Below are 16,724 nucleotides of genomic sequence, written 5' to 3'. Positions count from 1 at the left end.
CAAATGCTCAATTCGGCCGATGCTTTGTCGCATTTTTCCCTGGTTTTGCGGGAACGCCTGCTCTAGAGGTTTTTTTTTTTTATCACTCGTACTTGGTGATGGGCAGTTAGACGACCACAAAGCTTCTGTAACTGCCGCCGAGCCGATTGCAGCAATAGAAAAAAAAATTGCAAAGGCTGCTCCAATGTCACCGTGAGCAATAACGCTAGTACAAAGCCTTTGCGTTTGTGTACTTTGTTTTCGTCTTGTTTGCCAAATAAAAACAATCCCGTTGTTGATATTTGTGCGCGGATGCGCTTGACAGTGACAACATTTGTGCACGGTCGACCGCACAAACTCTTTGGAATCGTTCATGTGAAGGACAGTCAGACCGACAGAGGAATTTTACCGACACACTTGGACAACCAACCAGAGGCAGAGTGCTTCAAATGAGGGTTGGCTTTCGAGCCAAAGTGGGGCTTTCAAATTTGGGTGTTGAGGCTAAGGTTCAAACAAGCGTTGAGGTTTCAAGTACGGCCCTGCAGATGTGGATTTTTTTGAGGCAGGATACAATTCTGATAACCGATCAAGCGGCCGATTAATTTTGAAAAATTCCTAATGAGTGAAATGAATTCTTTTTGGGGGGTTCCTTAGTGCTAAGACTCTCAAATTAGGGTCGCGAGACAAGGTTAGGGTTTTACATTTTAAAGGCAAAGGGTAAGGTTTCAAAATGCGGATGGAGTTTCAAGTCCCCTTTTAGGCGGTTAACTTTATTGAGTCAAATGCGAGTCCTCGGCAAGGACGTTTTTTTCCCAGCCAATGTCTGTTTTTAACTGACGAATGTTTGACATCCGGCACAGGCGAGGGGGAGGCCGCATGAGTGGGAGTGTGGGAAAAAAAAAAAAAGGCCGGCTCTTGCTTTGTTTTTTTTTTTTTCCCTCGCTCGTAAGCGCAAAGACAAAACGATGACGCTCATCCATGCCCTTATCGCCTTTCTCTCTCAGCACGCTCACTCCATCAGCCCACAACATTCTCTTCGCCATCAGCTGCTGGAAATGAACTGATTGGGTCACGTGACTGCGGCCTAATGCACTCTGCAATGTGGAAAACAAAAGCGGCTCAAGTGTGTGTGTGGGGGGGGGGGGAGTGGCGGAAGAGAGACAGGTGGAGAGAGAAAAACGAAGAACGAGTGGGGGGAAAGAGAAAGAGTGATTACGATGGAGAGAGAGACACGAAGAGGAAGATCTGCGTGTATTTGCTGTGCTCCTCCACTCCAGCAGGTGTCGCTTGACATCACAAATGGACTCGAGCGCGCACTCAGGGAGCTCGTCCACATACACTGAGCCGAATCAGAACCCCCGTTTTTTTTTTTGTTGTTGTTGTTGTTGTTTTTTTCTGATCCTTCCCACTGTAAACAATCCCCATCCCCTCCCAGCGGCTCGCACTTCTCCGCCATGCCGCTCTCGAACTCTGAGAGGAGGCTGCGCGTCAAAGTGCGCGCACCCTCACGCGCTCCTCCTCCCCATCCACCTCCTCCTCCTCCTCCTCCTCTTCATCGTTAGTCTCGGCTGTAGTTGGAATCAAGCGGGTGCGGCGCCGCAGCATGGCCCAACACCAGGCCGGCAACAGCGCGCGTGTTCCCGGCTTGACGCGCCTCCTCCTTCCCCTCCTGTTGGTGCTTGTGGTGTGCGCCAAGGCGAGCCCGGGTGCGCCGGGCAACGACACCTGTGGACATGGAGACAAGGACCACCAGCGGGGCAACCACACGACGCACCCGAAGGCTTTCCCGGTGCTGTCCTTCAACTACGAGTACGTCCGGAAGCCATTCGAGATCTCGCTGTGGATCCTACTCGCGCTGCTCATGAAACTCGGTGAGTGGGCCCTTTAAAAATGATGGGCTGTGACGTCACCGACGTGTGTTTGAACCAAACAAAAAAAGAAAACTTGCAAGCGGTGCGTTTGTGTTCAAATTAAGGAAATTTGAGCAGGTGGAACATCTGATAGGTAGATTAGCAGCAGGGCCGTAGCTCTACATTTTGGGGCCCCCAAACCCCCGCCCCCAGCCCACCCTTTAACCAAAATGTCAACATTATAGCTTTCTAACATCCTATTTTAGATGTAAAAAAATCTATAATTAGATTGACTAGAAATGTTTTATCCGAAAATGCCGACATGTTAGCCATGAGGAGTCAATCTGTCTAGTTTGCACATCACTCTGTGTGTGAAGTGTTTGCACTTTATTTGCAGAAATCTATAGTTATATTGGCTAGAAATATGCTTGTCATTTATACCAGACTGCCATTGCATTTCTTGCAGAGGAAGGTGTGCAAAATCCTAACGTGAGCAATTTACACGTGGAATGTCTGAAATCCTAGATTGGATGCCGTTTGTGGCAGAATTATTATACAACACCACATTAGCCAGATTTAGTCTTTTAATCCCATGAGGGGGACCTTTGGTTTGCACAAATACAGGAAAAACACATAGCTAATTTCAAGAAAAAAGGGTGTAGGATTTCGTTATGGTCTGCATGCATTGGGGCCAAGCTTTCGACCAGCAGGTGGAGCTGTTTAAAAAAAACAAAAAAAAAACTGCTATGTATGGCAGTTGACATCCACTCAGTATTTTAAATTGTCGCCACCTACAGGACTGGATTATGTACTTTTATGAAGTTGGAAAATGGATGGATTGTTTTCTTATGGATTTTTAAAAAAATTTTATTATTATTATTGCGATTGTTTATTCTGTGGACTGCCTGGTTTAGTCACGTTTTGTCAAAGACTTGCAACAAAACCTCAGTCTTATGCGTGATTGGCGAGATGTCCCCGGTGCCAACTGGAGCTCAGCGAGTGCCACTCCGACCCGATTTAACTCTGATATGTCATCTCCAAGCAGCTGGTAGGCGTGTGTCAACTAAGACCTGATTAATTCTCCCTCTGCATGCCTTCTACAAAATAAATACAGCCGATTTAGAAAGTCTATGAAAGGCATTTCAACGGGGGTGTGTAGACTTTTAATAACCCGTGCACATCCACGACATGGAAGCATCACTCGTGTCGTGCTAGTCGTTTGGGGTCCATGCTGGCGGTTGTCTCTGGTCTTATCTGCGCATGCAGCTGCTGTTTGGGAGGCCCCGTCCGACTTCCTGCTCTAATGCATTGCTCGATAACAAAAGTGGCGCATCGGTCGGAGCGGGCGTAAGACGCCGGCTGCCCCGGGGGGGGGGCTGGGGGGGGTCACGTGACTGACGAGCTGAGTGCTGCATACGTGACCGTGTGTCGACCTCGAGAGCCTTGCGATCGCCTGTCGATGCCACGAGGTGGCAGCAGAGTGCTTTCGAACCGTTAGTAGGGATGTGACGATTCGCTTAAGCCCCGCTTCGATTTTCTGTTCCCGATTTTCGATTAGATTTTATTTATTTATTTATTTTTTAATTGCTACCATGCTTGTCTCTGTGCACTTGTGTGGCTGTGCAGCCATCCGCAAACGCAACACGCAATGATGTTTGACGCAAAAGCATCATTTGTTCTCCACGTTCAAAATGTGCTATCCATCTGGAATGAAAAAAACGTTTCAAGGCATTATTTTCTAGAAGAATTTTATCAACTCGATTTTCGATTAATAGAATGGATTAATCGGGGCGAATCGGTTTTAAATCGATTTTTGATTCATCGTTACATCCCTAACTGTTAGACAAGGCTATGGTCTGACTATCTTCCGAACGCACCTTGTAAAATCTCATTTGTTGCAGTTGTGCCAAGGAAGAACTTCTTCATCTAAACCTTCATGCCTCGAATAGAAAGTGGAAAAGAATCACAAAAAAAGCCTACTAGAACATCTGAACTTTATTTGGGGTTAATAAATGGTTCCATTGGTGTGTACTGTGAAGTAGCTGCACCCGTAATTAGGTAACTGTAAACTGTAAAAAGTAATTTAGTAAGTAAAGCAAAGTCAGCAAAAAAATGTCAGGAAAATCCCACTAGAACATCTGAACTTTATTTCAGGTTCATCAGAGGCACTATAGATGGTAGATGTGTGCTTACTCCCATTTAAGAGTTTGAATGTGATTGGTTCATTCCAAACGCAGCCACGTTCCAGATATAGGGTGCGCGCACTTTTGCAACCGCATCATCGCCGCAGTTTACGTCGACTTAAGCTGGCCAATTTTGCCTCGTCAGGCTTCCACATCATCCCCCGAGTGTCCCACGTGGTCCCCGAGAGCTGCCTGCTGATCTTCGTGGGGCTGCTGGTGGGCGGAGTCATCAAGGCGGTCCGTCAGACGGCGCCCGTGCTGGACACCGAGCTCTTCTTCCTCTACCTGCTGCCGCCCATCATCCTGGACGCCGGCTACTTCCTGCCCATCCGGCCCTTCACCGAGAACCTGGGCACCATCCTGGTGTTCGCCGTGGTGGGCACCCTGTGGAACGCCTTCTTCGTGGGCGGCGCCATGTACGGCGTGTGCCGGCTGGAGGGGGGCCAGCTGGCCGGCGTGGATCTGCTGTCCTGCCTGCTCTTCGGCTCCATCGTGTCGGCCGTGGACCCCGTGGCCGTGCTGGCCGTCTTCGAGGAGATCCACATCAACGAGCTGCTGCACATCCTGGTCTTCGGCGAGTCGCTGCTCAACGACGCCGTCACGGTGGTGAGGCCCCGCGGCCGCCGGCGTTTGCCGTCGCTTGCTAGCGCGAGGCTGAAAGGCCCCGTTTGCTTCTGTTGTGGGGGCGCAGGTGCTGTACCACCTGTTTGAGGAGTTCTCCCACGCCGGCGCGGTGACGGTGGCCGACGCCCTGCTGGGCGTGCTGTGCTTCTTCGTGGTGTCGTGCGGCGGCGTCCTGGTGGGCGCCATCTACGGGCTGCTGGGCGCGCTCACGTCGCGCTTCACCTCGCACACGCGCGTCATCGAGCCGCTCTTCGTCTTCCTCTACAGCTACATGGCCTACTTGTCGGCAGAGGTCTTCCACCTGTCGGGCATCATGTCGTGAGTGGACAACTTCCACAATGACAAGGCAATCAATTGCGACTTTGTTCAACTCTACGTTTTCTGCTGTCCGGCCGCAACCGCTCCAGGCTGATCGCGTGCGGCGTGGTGATGCGTCCGTACGTGGAGGCCAACATCTCGCACAAGTCGTACACCACCGTCAAGTACTTCCTGAAGATGTGGAGCAGCGTGAGCGAGACCCTCATCTTCATCTTCCTCGGCGTCTCCACCGTGGCGGGACCCCACGCCTGGAACTGGACCTTCGTCATCGTCACCGTGGTCCTCTGCCTGGTCTCCAGAGTGCTGGGTGAGGAAGACCGCGACGCTCGCGCGACATTCCCACTGATGAAACACGGAATTAGAAACTTACAGTATTCTCCATCTGGTTTTTAATGATTCCTTTCATGTGCCTCTAGAGGAAGCCCGTGTGCCACTAGTGCCACTAGAGGGAGCCCGTGTGCCACTAGTGCCACTAGAGGGAGCCCGTGTGCCGCTAGTGCCACTAGAGGGAGCCCGTGTGCCGCTAGTGCCACTAGAGGGAGCCCGTGTGCCACTAGTGGTACTAGTACCACAATTTGAGAATAGCTGACCAAAGCTGTGTGTGTGTGTGTGTGTGTATTACATTTCTGTTTTTTTCTGTCAAGGTGGGGTGCTGAGTGGACATTAATGAGAAATAAAATGAACTTTTTTGATTTTGGCAAATGGCTACAATGACACAGAAAGTGAAAAAGTTCAACGGGTCTGAATACTCTCCGTACCCACTGTCTATATACACCATATATATATATATAGTGTCTCCATCTCGTGTTTCAGGTGTGGTGGGCCTGACGTTCGTCATCAACAAGTTCCGCATCGTCAAACTGAGCAAGAAGGACCAGTTCATCGTGGCCTATGGAGGTCTGCGAGGTGCCATCGCCTTCTCGCTGGGTTTCCTGCTGACCGACAGCAAGATGAAGCACTTGTTTCTCACCGCCATCATCACCGTCATCTTCTTCACCGTCTTCGTCCAGGTAAGAACTACAAAAAAATACATTTTTGAAATGGTTTGTCTCCATCTGGATAAAAAAAAAAAAATTAAAAAGAAAAAAGTGCAACATCCGTATGATTTTTATTTTTGATGGCAGGGGATGACCATCAGGCCTCTGGTGGAGCTTCTGGAAGTGAAGAAGAAAAGGGAGTGTGATGGCTCCATCAACGAGGAGATTCACACGCAGGTCAGGTTTCTTGTTTGTGAGAAACAGCACCACCTAATGGCCATTTGGGAAATAGTAAACAACAATCCCCCCCCTCCATCGCAGGGTTACGTTCCAGACCACCCCTGAAATAATTTGCGATATAGAAATACCCTATTCAAATACACCCACAACATGTTTTTATAGCATTTATAGCACTTGAACGTTTTTAAGGTCTTTAAACACAGTTTTAAAGTGAGGCAAACACATTAGCTGTTATGAAATGTGTAATAGTATAGAAACAATACCAACAAAAAAAACCAGAACCTGCAATGGAAGGGGGTTTACTGTACATCCAAATGTTTGAAAAATTATAGTCCACAAGTAATGTTAAATTCTGTCATTTAGTTCCTGGATCATCTCCTTGTGGGAATTGAGGACATCTGTGGTCATTATGGACACCATCACTGGAAAGACAAGTATGACCTTTTAATTAAATCACTGACGGCATTAATTCGTTTTTTTTCCTCCCATATTTACATTAATTGTGGTTAAGATCCCTCATTCTCGTTGCTTGTTCTTTTTGTAAACCCAATGACTGCAACACACTGGGCGCACTTTGCTAACGGAGCGATCAGCTCTTAACTGTGGTTTGTTGTATCGATTGTGTTGAGGCTGAGTCGCTTCAACAAGGCCTACGTGAAGAAGTGGCTGATTGCGGGCGACCGCTCCACCGAGCCGCAGCTGCTCTCCTTCTACAACAAGATGGAGATGAAGCAGGCCATCATGATGGTCGAGAGCGGCGGCGGCGGCGGCGGCGTCTTCAAACCGCCCTCCATGGTGCCGTAAGTATTTGGCCAAAATGAAGAAGACTCTCTTGCTCGCACAGTTAATTTGTCATATGGAGTTGACAGTAAAACCAACTCATCAAACCGAACATTGTATACAGTATTTAAAAGATCAAATGTTCAACCAAAGCATGTGGTTTGGGCAAAAAAATGTCTGCTATATTAATGCTAACATATAATGCTAATGAAATTAGCATGGATGGTCATTATAAGCCTGTAAACAACCAAACCATATAATTTTGGCTAATCAATGTTAGCTTAATGCTAACATAAATTGGAATGTTGTACTCTTTGCTAACGTAAATTAGCATTGAGGTTTTTGTAACCAAAACAAATAGTAAGAATATCTAAGTAGTATAAATAAACAGATATATGGTACATCTGTCAAATTTGCTCAGATAACGGTGTTTTTTTTCTGATTTACATTTGGCTTCCTTGTCTCAGCAACATCGAACCCAAAGCCCCATCCCAACGCAGGATGAACATCTCCAAAAGTCGCGAAAAGGAAATCCGAAAGATGTTGCATTCCAACATGCAGAAGAACAGACAGCGGGTAGGCCGAAGGCGACTTTTGGGATTTTTCGTCTGTAGCCGACCGACATTTGACACAAGTGTGCTTTTGCGCGCGTCGCCAGCTACGTTCCTACAGCAGACACGACCTGATGATCGACCCCTTCGAAGAGGACGTGAGCGAGATTCGCTTCAGGAAGCAACGAGTGGAGATGGAGAGGAGGGTGAGTAAACACAGACCAAAAGAATGTCATTGAAATATTGAGCGCGGCTGTAAAAAGCAAACCTCTGCAAATCGGGGGTCTGTAATTGCATCTAGATGCCACAAGATGGTGGTAAAACACAGGATCATAGAGCACCATGTATCTAGCGTGTACAGTGCATCATCATGAAACCATGTTACTAGTTTAGATGAATCGATGAATCGGATTTAAATCGGATTTAAAAGCATGTCTAAATTTCCAATCATTTGTATCCAAAACAGGACACTGTTATTTCAGATTGACCTTGCAGAAAATGCACAAATTATGTAAATTTTAGAAAATCTGCAGAAATGTTGACCTTTTTTTTTTTTTTTAGTCAAAGCAGGACGTTTGCAAATGTGTTATTTTGAAAAAAAATAAATAAAAAACCCAACGCTAATTAGTCTGCTTTCATGAAGGACTACAGAAATCTCAGAATATTTACTGTTGACAGGCTGAAATTCTGAGGATTTGGATAAATTAGAAATTAAACAAGGGTATCTAAATGATTCACGATTAGTTGTCGATTAATCGTACCGTGACAGGTTACATAAACAACTGTATTCACTATAGCTGTATCATTCAATACAAATAGTAATATTCGCTAGCATACAAGCTTTGGCTAGCACAAATTGACGTGTGTTGCAAAAAACACTTTTAAAATCCAATTTTTAACTCTTTGACCGCTTTGCATTGCACAGATGAGCCACTATCTGACCGTGCCGGCAAAACGCCCGGAACCACCTCCCTCCGTGAGACGGGTTGCCTTCGAACCAGGTCTGTCGTACCGCTTTTCCCATTCGTGAGCTTGCAACGTGAATGTTGCAGTCTTAGTAACACGCAATCCGCGCGCTCTCCCAGCGCACAGAGTTTACACGTACGACGACGGCGAGAGCACCCCGGCGGAGGCGCGCCGGAACCCGAGCGCCTCCAACGCCTTCAGTCTGCTGAACGAATCCGGAAACGGCTTCCGGGAGGAGGAGGAGGAGGAGCCGCTCAAAGCTTTGCGCCGTCTCAGTGACCCCGGTCCAAAGTAGAGCCCAAGAGACGTGTGTAAGGTTTTTATTCACAGTAGTCCACAAATATTCTTGGGGGACGGGAATCAAGCCCTAAAAAGTGTGTGTGGAGGGGGGGGAAACGGTGAGTAATTGACTCACCATCTAAAAAAAAACGTTCAAATTGCTTATAGTTTAAAAAGTAGCTATACCACAAATCATGATTCCAAAACGTATTTTACAAGATTAGCGAAAACACACACATGGGGTGAAGACCCGGCAGAATTTCCGCTAACAACCCAGGCTAAAGTAAGCTCCTCCAGTCGAGATGTGTCACTTCAACATCATTCCTTGACGCCGATTGCCGCTTTCCTGTTATCCAGTGCTTTGGCGCCACCCCGTGGCATCTTGGCGGAACTGGAAAAGTATGAAAAATGAGGACGGATTAATAGAAACTTGTTAAAGTTGTATCTCAAGGCGCCACAAGGTATGCCGCATTGCAAAAAAAACAAAGGAGAATTCACAATTATGTGGTGGATTACTGTACATGAGTATGTAAGGTTGTTTTTTTGTTTTTGTTTTGTTTTTTATTCCTTTGCGCTTGTGTTTAATTGCTAGAGGCGCCAAATGGGTGGAGTTGACCCTTCAAAGCACATATCTAGTGTGGCCACCCAAAAAAGGCCAGTGTTGAAAAATGTCATTTATACCAAAAAAAAAAAAAAATCATAATAATAATGCATTTGTGGTTGCAAACGTGGCGATTGCTTTTTTCTCAGGGACTGTCAAGGCTTGTTTGAACGAGACTGGTTTTGTATGCTGTGTGTTTAACTCTTATAATATTTAACTCAAAAATGTGTCGCTAACATTCCTCCAGATCACGAGTGAATGACCAAGAGCATTTTCATGTTTGCAAAACACATTTTTCCGGTACTCAATAGTTACAAATGTACATCTGTTGGGGTTTTTTTTTTCAGTCCCGCATTCAATTCAGTTTCCAAGAATTTCAATGCAGTTCTTCAGCAGTCACGTGTCATTTTTTGCAGAAATTCATTTTGTCAATTGTTGACTCCTCAAAGTCTGCAAGGATGCATATCGAGTATCTTGCATATCTGTCACTGCCTGAGCTTAAGCTGCCTGTTTGCATGTTTGCCTTAAAAGAATGTTTAGGGATGTGTCTACCAAAGTATTTTTATATTTTCAGCCCCAAAACATATTGACTTGAGATATTTGTTTTAAGGGGGGGGAAAAAAAGAGTGAAAATAAAGGTTTGTACATGAGAAAGTGTTTTACTCCTTTTTTTTTAAATGTAAAGGTTTGTGACATTTTTAAACGCTAACAAGTTTGAAAATATAGATGAATTTGAATGCATTTTATTTTGATACTTTATTATTGTATTGTTTTTTTACTTTTACATTTGTAGAAAATATTGAATATCTGTAAAATCTGAAAAAGTTCAACATTTTCAAATGAGCATCAAAAATACATTTAGGGACATATGAATCCATCTCTTATCAAAATGTGCTGTTGGCCTGTGTTATTTTTTAAATATGTAAAATATTACTTTTTTTTTTTTTTTTTTTTTTTAAGAAAAGAGGGAGTTTCCACTCTCCAACATATACCAGCAGCGCTACCAGTCAAACTATTTTCATATTTTGCCACCCGAAAATAATCATTTCAGTCGTTTACGGGGAAAACAATGAGACCAAAAGGACTTGTATCTGAGAAGTTGTTGTGCCTTCTTGTGAGACTGTGCGTCAATGGAACAACAGGGAGTTCCAACTCCCTCACATGCCAACCGGCAGCGCAACAAAGCCACAAACACGACGCGACACCAGCGGCGGCAGACATGGACTTCAGCGGCACCTGGAAGGTCTATTCCGAGGAAAACCTGGAGGAGTTCATGAAGGAAATGGGTAAAGCAAGAAGAAATCAATTCTCCTTTTGAAAAAAAATCAATTCCAATGACACAAATAAATGCGCGTGTTGAAGGTGCGCCCCAAATGGTCATCAAGATGCGCAAGGATGTCAAGCCGCTGATTGTGTTCGAGCAGAAGGGCGACGCTTGGACTTACACCGTCAAGACCCCCGCATTCAACAAGACGCACTCCTTCCGCGTCGGCAAGGAGACAGAAATTACCTCGGTGGACGGCAGGAAGTTCAAAGTAAGCGGAGCCCGTTTTCATTGTTGTGTTTGGGGGCGTCAAGTTGTTGCTTTTCCAGTGTGTTGTCAGGGAGGAGAACGGGAAGCTGATCACCGAGGCTGACAAATTCACATCGGTGCGAGAAATGCAAGGGGAGGACATGGTTGAGGTCTGTCTAAAATCCTTCCCAACTTTTTACTGAACCATACACAAACCTCACAAATCCTTTTTGCCACATTTTTTGCTCCAATTCGATGGACAGTGTGCTGCTCTTTTTCCGGTGTGTGCCACAAGAGGGCAGTAAAGATATACTAAGCCGCAGTAATAATAGTTGTAACAATTTTTTTTTAACGCTTGAAAGAAATGTGATCATTTCTGATAATCTCTCAGAGCATAGTGGATAGCAATGATGAGAAAACTCCGTATTTTGATTGAGAACGTCTTAAAAACTGTTCCCACAGACCGTCACTACTGGCTCCGTGACTTACGTCAGCAGAAGCAGGCGAGTGTGATGTCATCATTCAACAACAACCACCAGAATATAACACAGGATACATCTACTAATAAACCAGAATCATTAAACAGTTTGTTGGTTACTAATTATTGAAGCAGGAAACTTGACACTCTTATCAGTCCCTCATCATCAGTAACTTTGTCGGGGGGTGGCAATTAAGAGGACACTCTTGGTTCTGTAAATGTAAATACATTCATACTTGACCATTAGACTCCCTTATGTTATTTGTTATTTATTCATTTGTTGAAAGAAAAATGTCTGTGCAACCCTTCAAATGATTCTGTTAAGAATTTCCAGTGGGTACTGCACAATTAAGAGGAAACTAACAGAGATGAACACAACTTTCAAAACTGGAAAACATAATTTAGGAAAATGTCACTGGACAAGAAGAACAGTGGAACATGGAAAAAGATTTGATGTCATCTGATTTTTGCAAACCAATACAAGTTTTTTTCAAGGCAACGAATCTGGTAAGTAGAATATGAGAGTATTTTTACACACGGGAGATGGCGGCAATACACTTTAACGTTAATTTGCTGACCGTCATTTAGGGGTCGCTGTGGAGCGCCTCAAAGTAGCAGCAGCTGACAGCAGCGAAGAAGAAGAGGAGCGTTTTTGGCTCCACATTGACAAAACAGGAGCACATTTTTTGTTGTTGTTTGCAATTTGCCAAGCTTCCACTCGAAACAAAAGCTATGGCTCGCTACATGCGCCCGCCGAACTCGTCCTTGTTCGTCAGAAACATCTCCGACGAGTCCCGGTGAGTTTAAATTCCGACGTCTTAACCGCAAATCGGTGGTACGCGAGAAACATTTACGGTTGGAAGCTAACTTAGCCTAGCAGCTAACAAAGGCCTGCGCTTCTCAATGGGCCCTCGCCTTTGTCAATCAAGAGTTATACCCTGATTCTGAATCAAGTTAATACTATGATATTCATTTTTATTATAGAGTGTGTTGGGAGAACGTTAAATAGAGTAGCGAAAGTCAACTTGTGTCCATGTTACGCTTGCGGGCGCGGAAATATTTCTAGTTGTGTTGCAGATTCGTCACAAACTGACCTGCGAGAAAGTTTCGCCCCCTGTTTAAATATTCGGAATTATCAAAATGATTGTCTTGTGTGAAATGCTATGTTACTTTAGAAATATCTGCAGTGTGTCACAGTCTGTTTTACAATTTGTTTCCGACTTAAACATTTGTCCTATTGCAAAGAGATTTTTGTGAACACTCTGTAAATTGCACAGCTGTTGTCTTGCACTGATTTAATGTTTTATTTAATTTTTTTAAATGGGCCAGTTTACCCAAATTCGACAAAATGTTGCATTCAAAATGGATCCAGGCAAGTAGGACTGGGCGATATGACCTTAGAAAAAAGTACAAGCAAAATCTCTGCCTCGAAAGATGAACAGTTATCCGGTTGACCTCTAATATCCGGTTGACCTCTAATTTGAGCTCACAACTGTCACTCACCAAGCCAGGTCCTGCCTTTTAAAGCCATACACAATCAAAGTCAAAGATACTACAGTAGAAAGTGGGGCTGGCAACCCCTAATGGATAAAAAAAAATATGAATCGCCCAGTCCTACAGGTAAGTTTACTGACCCAATTGTTTGTGGTGAACTGGCCCCTTTTAAACTCACTCACCCATCGCACATCCTGCCCAGTTGAGTTACACATGTATATTTACGGTGTTCAGGCCTGAGGATTTGCGGCGTGAGTTTGGCCGCTATGGGCCAGTAGTAGATGTCTACATCCCACTTGACTTCTATACGCGTCAACCAAGAGGATTTGCATACATTCAATATCCTTTCCCAAAAGTGTTGCTGTGCCCCGTCCATGCCTAACAAATAACCTTGTTTTCCTTTTAGCAGCAGAGCAGATTTGTGGTTTTTGATGTTTTTGTTTCTTTGCATCGATTGCCGTATCTAACAGTGATTGTTTTTCTGTTATCGCTTCAGAAATTGTAAAAGCATCCCCTTGTGAAAGCGGCCACACACAGAGTAACAAAGACCCGTGTAGCGTAGCCGTAAAGAGACAAGGCACAGACCAAAGGGAGGGAAAAGTTTGGGAGGAAGTAAAGCATGAAGAGGAAAAAGGTGTCGGAGGCAAAGCTCGGCAGTGGCACAGAGCGGGCTAAAGAAAAGAACGTTTTAAAGAGTCAAGCAGGAGACCCGACCCAAGTCGCCCGCTGTATGTGGGAATCGATTAAAGAGCGTAAAGATCAAGATGAAGTCAAGCAAAGGTAACCAGTCGGAATAATTTTGTATCCTCTCAAGACACATTTTCCACAAATCAGCTTTGAAAGCAACTTAATTTTCAGCTCACTGAATCAGCTGTTCATGTCTTTTGATTTGTGTTCTGAGTCCTGAGACCCTTGTTTTGAAAAGCGCCGACTGTGTGTCACGTGTGCTTCATGTAGCAGGCCACATCAATTCAACCTCACAAGCTGAAGCACGACTAACTGCAGTCAAATGTCTTTCGAAAACGTGTGAATTTGTGTGGCCTCATACCCTTTGTCCGAAAGGAGTTTGCAAGGGGGGGAAAAAAAACCCAAAAAGCCTTAACCGCTCAGCATGTTTGAGGATGTGCGCGACGCAGAGGATGCTCTTCACAGCCTGGACAGGAAGTGGGTATGCGGCCGCCAGATCGAGATCCAGTTCGCCCAGGGAGACCGAAAGAGTGGGTGGCTGACTTTTTTTTTTTTCTTTTTTTCGCACTTTGGTGGAACAGAATGGTTGCATTTCAATTGATTCCAATGGGGATCATTTCATGGATATAGCTGTACAATAGAGATACAAGGAATAATCGACAACTCGTCGATTTAATCAAAATAAATTATACAATATAGACCTTGGTTCTTTTCAAATTGTCCAAATCTTCTGAATTTCAACAGTAAATCTCACATTTCTGAAATGGACTTGTTTTTTTGTTTTTTTTTCCAAAATCAGACATTTGCAAACATCTTTCTTTGGACAACAAATGTTCAACATTTTTGACGGTTTTCCGACATGCTGGGGACCAAACCAGAAACGGCAGCCAACTCTGCGCTCTCGTTCGCTGACGGCCACGTCACTCACTTTGCGTTTAATAATGCAAAATAAATTTTGATCTGATGAATCGACAGGATAATCGGTGCAATACTCGATTGTGGAAATATCGAGCTGCAGCCTTAATCCGAAAAACATTTTAAGTGTAGGTTATGAAAAAAGAACACATGAGTAAGAGGGCAAAAACACTTTTGCACTGCACTGTTCTTGTATAGTAAGTCATTTGCTTGATGTCATTTCAGCGCCCAATCAGATGAAGACGAAGGAGCGGCGCTCTCCGTCGCGCTCGTCTCGCTACGACGACTACGACCGCGATAGCCGGCGCAGGCGCTCGCGCAGCCGCAGCTACGACCGGCGCCGCTCGCGCAGCCCCTCCTACGAGCGACGACGCAGGCGCTCGGAGAGCCCCCGAGAGTAAGTTGTGTCCGTTTGCGCTCAGCCAAGAACCGGGTGGCCATAAACCATACACATTTAGTTGACTTTTCCGCAATTTTGTAATTATTTAGTTTAGACGGACGGCCGTTTAAAATTAGAGGCGGAGCGGCCTGTAGACAGGTACTATTTCTAGCTAGCTAGCTAGCTAGCTTGGAGAGGCCGGCGCGGTGGAGTAACCGGCACACCTCAAAACAATTCTAAATTAGTATTAATAATCGTTTTTTTACGATTATGCCAAGTTTGTAATCGTGGAGTGTAATAATCGTAATTGAATTTTGATTAATTGCACAGCCCAAATTTAAGATCTATATATTTTTCTTTCAAGATCCTTTTCCAATTTTTTGTTTTGATCTTCCAGGTTTGGCTTGTGCTAAAACAAAGACAAATTAGCAATGAATGAATACGAAACACAATTTATTGCTCTACTTCAGTTAGAGTTAAACACTTTGACTTGAAGTCTCTTAAGCATTGACGTCCACAACTTGTCAAAATTCTACCAAACAAGTGTGGCATCAACTTGTCAGTAAAAGTCCAATTTTTGTTGTCCAAATTGCAGCCATTGCGATTTGGAAATGTAATTGTTCGATGCTCGAATTTTGTTTTTTGCATGCATTTTTTTTGTGTGTACTTTCCATTTCAATCTAAAAAGTTCCACCGTTCGGGGAAAAAAAAAAAATGCACGGTATGTTACGAGGCGAAAAATCACTCGGTTAAGTGAGTGAAAATGAAACGTGTGTCAGTTTTTTCGCTCGCTGCTCGAGTTCCACGATGTTGAGAGACGTCTGACGGGACATTTTGGGTTCTGCAGATCTCGCGGTCGCCCGCACGGACGAGGAGGGAGCCGAGGTCGCGAAGAGGACAGGTACGTTCTTTGTCTTTTTTATATATTTTTTTGTCTCGCCAGATATTTCGATTGTAAATGCTGTCAACCACAGCTCTCACCCAGACACCGGCGCCGATATTGCCGCAACAGTAAGTCATTGTGTTTCCGGATTCAGGCACCGCCAGAGGCCACGAAGAGAGTCTCGAGGACGCTCCCCCTCCAGATCGGCGTCGCCGGCCGAGCCCGCCGCCAAACTGCCAGCCGCCGCCCACTACGCCGAGGAAGACGCCCGGCAGGAACGCTCCCCGACGCGCTCCCGTTCCCAATCCCGTTCGGTGTCCCGGTCTCGCTCGCGCTCGCGCTCCTGGACGGGCCGCAAGTCGGGAGGACGCTGAAGGACGGCGAAGGGGGTCCAGGAGGCGCTTTTGTTTGGACTTGGAATGTGACGTTTGGAGAACATTTTGCCGGTTGGTCCTGCATTCTTGTTTTTCCCCCTTCATCCTGGGAGAAGATTTTGTGGCCAACAAGTTTTTCTTGATCTTTTTTTTTTTTTATGACAAATTGCCTTTCTTTTCAAAGTCCAACTCTTCGAAGTTTTCCGTGCCTAAAGAGCGTCCAGTGTTTTTTAAATCCACTCCACCCTCAACCTTTTCAAAAACACTTCATGGGACTTGATGTGTTTGCATCTGTTAGCTTTGCCTCATTGGTTCTGCAGGAGGTTTGTTGCGTTGCGTTTTTTTTTTCTTGTCTTTTTCTGGTGCGTGTCTTTGTCATCTGTAGGAAGACGCTATTATTTTCAGAAATAAACTTGCTTAAAGGAAAAACAAACGTATGTGTTCACTTTGTTGCCGAAAGTGATGTAACATATTTTCCACTAGTTATCCAATAGAATAAATTTCATCTGATCAGTATCGGCGGTTAAACATTAATGGCACTCCCAAGTTAGTTTGTCAAACGAAACATAAAAGTGAATTACACATTTCAAACAGCCACATGACTCGGCCTTGAACTCCTCGAGCTAAATGCGAGCGCATGATGGGGAAATGCC

The 16,724-nt window shown here is 45.0% G+C and overlaps 3 protein-coding genes across 3 annotated transcripts; all 3 read left to right on the top strand.

The window, feature by feature from the left end:
• Nucleotides 1–1,178: 1,178 nt before the first annotated feature.
• slc9a1b (solute carrier family 9 member A1b) lies at nucleotides 1,179–10,002 on the top strand. The gene is made up of 12 exons (XM_086014198.1): nucleotides 1,179–1,850; nucleotides 4,158–4,618; nucleotides 4,704–4,954; nucleotides 5,044–5,261; nucleotides 5,768–5,964; nucleotides 6,079–6,168; nucleotides 6,535–6,605; nucleotides 6,801–6,971; nucleotides 7,419–7,527; nucleotides 7,610–7,708; nucleotides 8,428–8,503; nucleotides 8,588–10,002. Exons 1-12 carry the CDS (start codon nucleotides 1,583–1,585, stop codon nucleotides 8,761–8,763), a joined length of 2,187 nt encoding a protein of 728 aa, XP_085870324.1. The 5' UTR covers nucleotides 1,179–1,582; the 3' UTR covers nucleotides 8,764–10,002.
• Nucleotides 10,003–10,415: 413 nt separating this feature from the next.
• Nucleotides 10,416–11,424, top strand: LOC147131982 (fatty acid-binding protein, liver-like). Its single transcript, XM_086014201.1, has 4 exons — nucleotides 10,416–10,634; nucleotides 10,711–10,883; nucleotides 10,942–11,031; nucleotides 11,324–11,424. Exons 1-4 carry the CDS (start codon nucleotides 10,418–10,420, stop codon nucleotides 11,372–11,374), a joined length of 531 nt encoding a protein of 176 aa, XP_085870327.1. The 5' UTR covers nucleotides 10,416–10,417; the 3' UTR covers nucleotides 11,375–11,424.
• Nucleotides 11,425–11,932: 508 nt separating this feature from the next.
• On the top strand, nucleotides 11,933–16,504 carry LOC147131981 (uncharacterized). The gene is made up of 6 exons (XM_086014199.1): nucleotides 11,933–12,136; nucleotides 13,068–13,172; nucleotides 13,947–14,050; nucleotides 14,661–14,832; nucleotides 15,662–15,715; nucleotides 15,852–16,504. The coding sequence occupies exons 1-6, from the start codon at nucleotides 12,072–12,074 to the stop codon at nucleotides 16,069–16,071; spliced, it is 720 nt and encodes a 239-aa protein (XP_085870325.1). The 5' UTR covers nucleotides 11,933–12,071; the 3' UTR covers nucleotides 16,072–16,504.
• Nucleotides 16,505–16,724: the final 220 nt, after the last annotated feature.

This window comes from Filicampus tigris, chromosome 18 (genome assembly GCF_054856515.1).
Source record: "Filicampus tigris isolate MCC_2025a chromosome 18, RoL_Ftig_1.0, whole genome shotgun sequence".
Lineage (NCBI taxonomy): Eukaryota > Metazoa > Chordata > Actinopteri > Syngnathiformes > Syngnathidae > Filicampus > Filicampus tigris.
This window is presented reverse-complemented; position numbering and strand designations above follow the sequence as displayed.

What these genes read in the sequence shown, in the direction of transcription:
- LOC147131982 (XM_086014201.1), top strand. Translation starts at nt 10,418, where the DNA reads ATGAGACCAAAAGGACTTGTATCTGAGAAGTTGTTGTGCCTTCTTGTG. An exon ending in GGAGTTCATGAAGGAAATGG is followed by an intron (nt 10,635 to 10,710) that starts GTAAAGCAAGAA and finishes CGCGTGTTGAAG; the next exon opens with GTGCGCCCCAAATGGTCATC. An exon ending in AAGGGGAGGACATGGTTGAG is followed by an intron (nt 11,032 to 11,323) that starts GTCTGTCTAAAA and finishes CTGTTCCCACAG; the next exon opens with ACCGTCACTACTGGCTCCGT.
- LOC147131981 (XM_086014199.1), top strand. Translation starts at nt 12,072, where the DNA reads ATGGCTCGCTACATGCGCCCGCCGAACTCGTCCTTGTTCGTCAGAAAC. An exon ending in AGAGGATTTGCATACATTCA is followed by an intron (nt 13,173 to 13,946) that starts ATATCCTTTCCC and finishes ACCGCTCAGCAT; the next exon opens with GTTTGAGGATGTGCGCGACG. An exon ending in CGCCCAGGGAGACCGAAAGA is followed by an intron (nt 14,051 to 14,660) that starts GTGGGTGGCTGA and finishes ATGTCATTTCAG; the next exon opens with CGCCCAATCAGATGAAGACG.
- slc9a1b (XM_086014198.1), top strand. Translation starts at nt 1,583, where the DNA reads ATGGCCCAACACCAGGCCGGCAACAGCGCGCGTGTTCCCGGCTTGACG. An exon ending in TGCAGAAGAACAGACAGCGG is followed by an intron (nt 7,528 to 7,609) that starts GTAGGCCGAAGG and finishes GCGCGTCGCCAG; the next exon opens with CTACGTTCCTACAGCAGACA. An exon ending in GAGTGGAGATGGAGAGGAGG is followed by an intron (nt 7,709 to 8,427) that starts GTGAGTAAACAC and finishes TGCATTGCACAG; the next exon opens with ATGAGCCACTATCTGACCGT.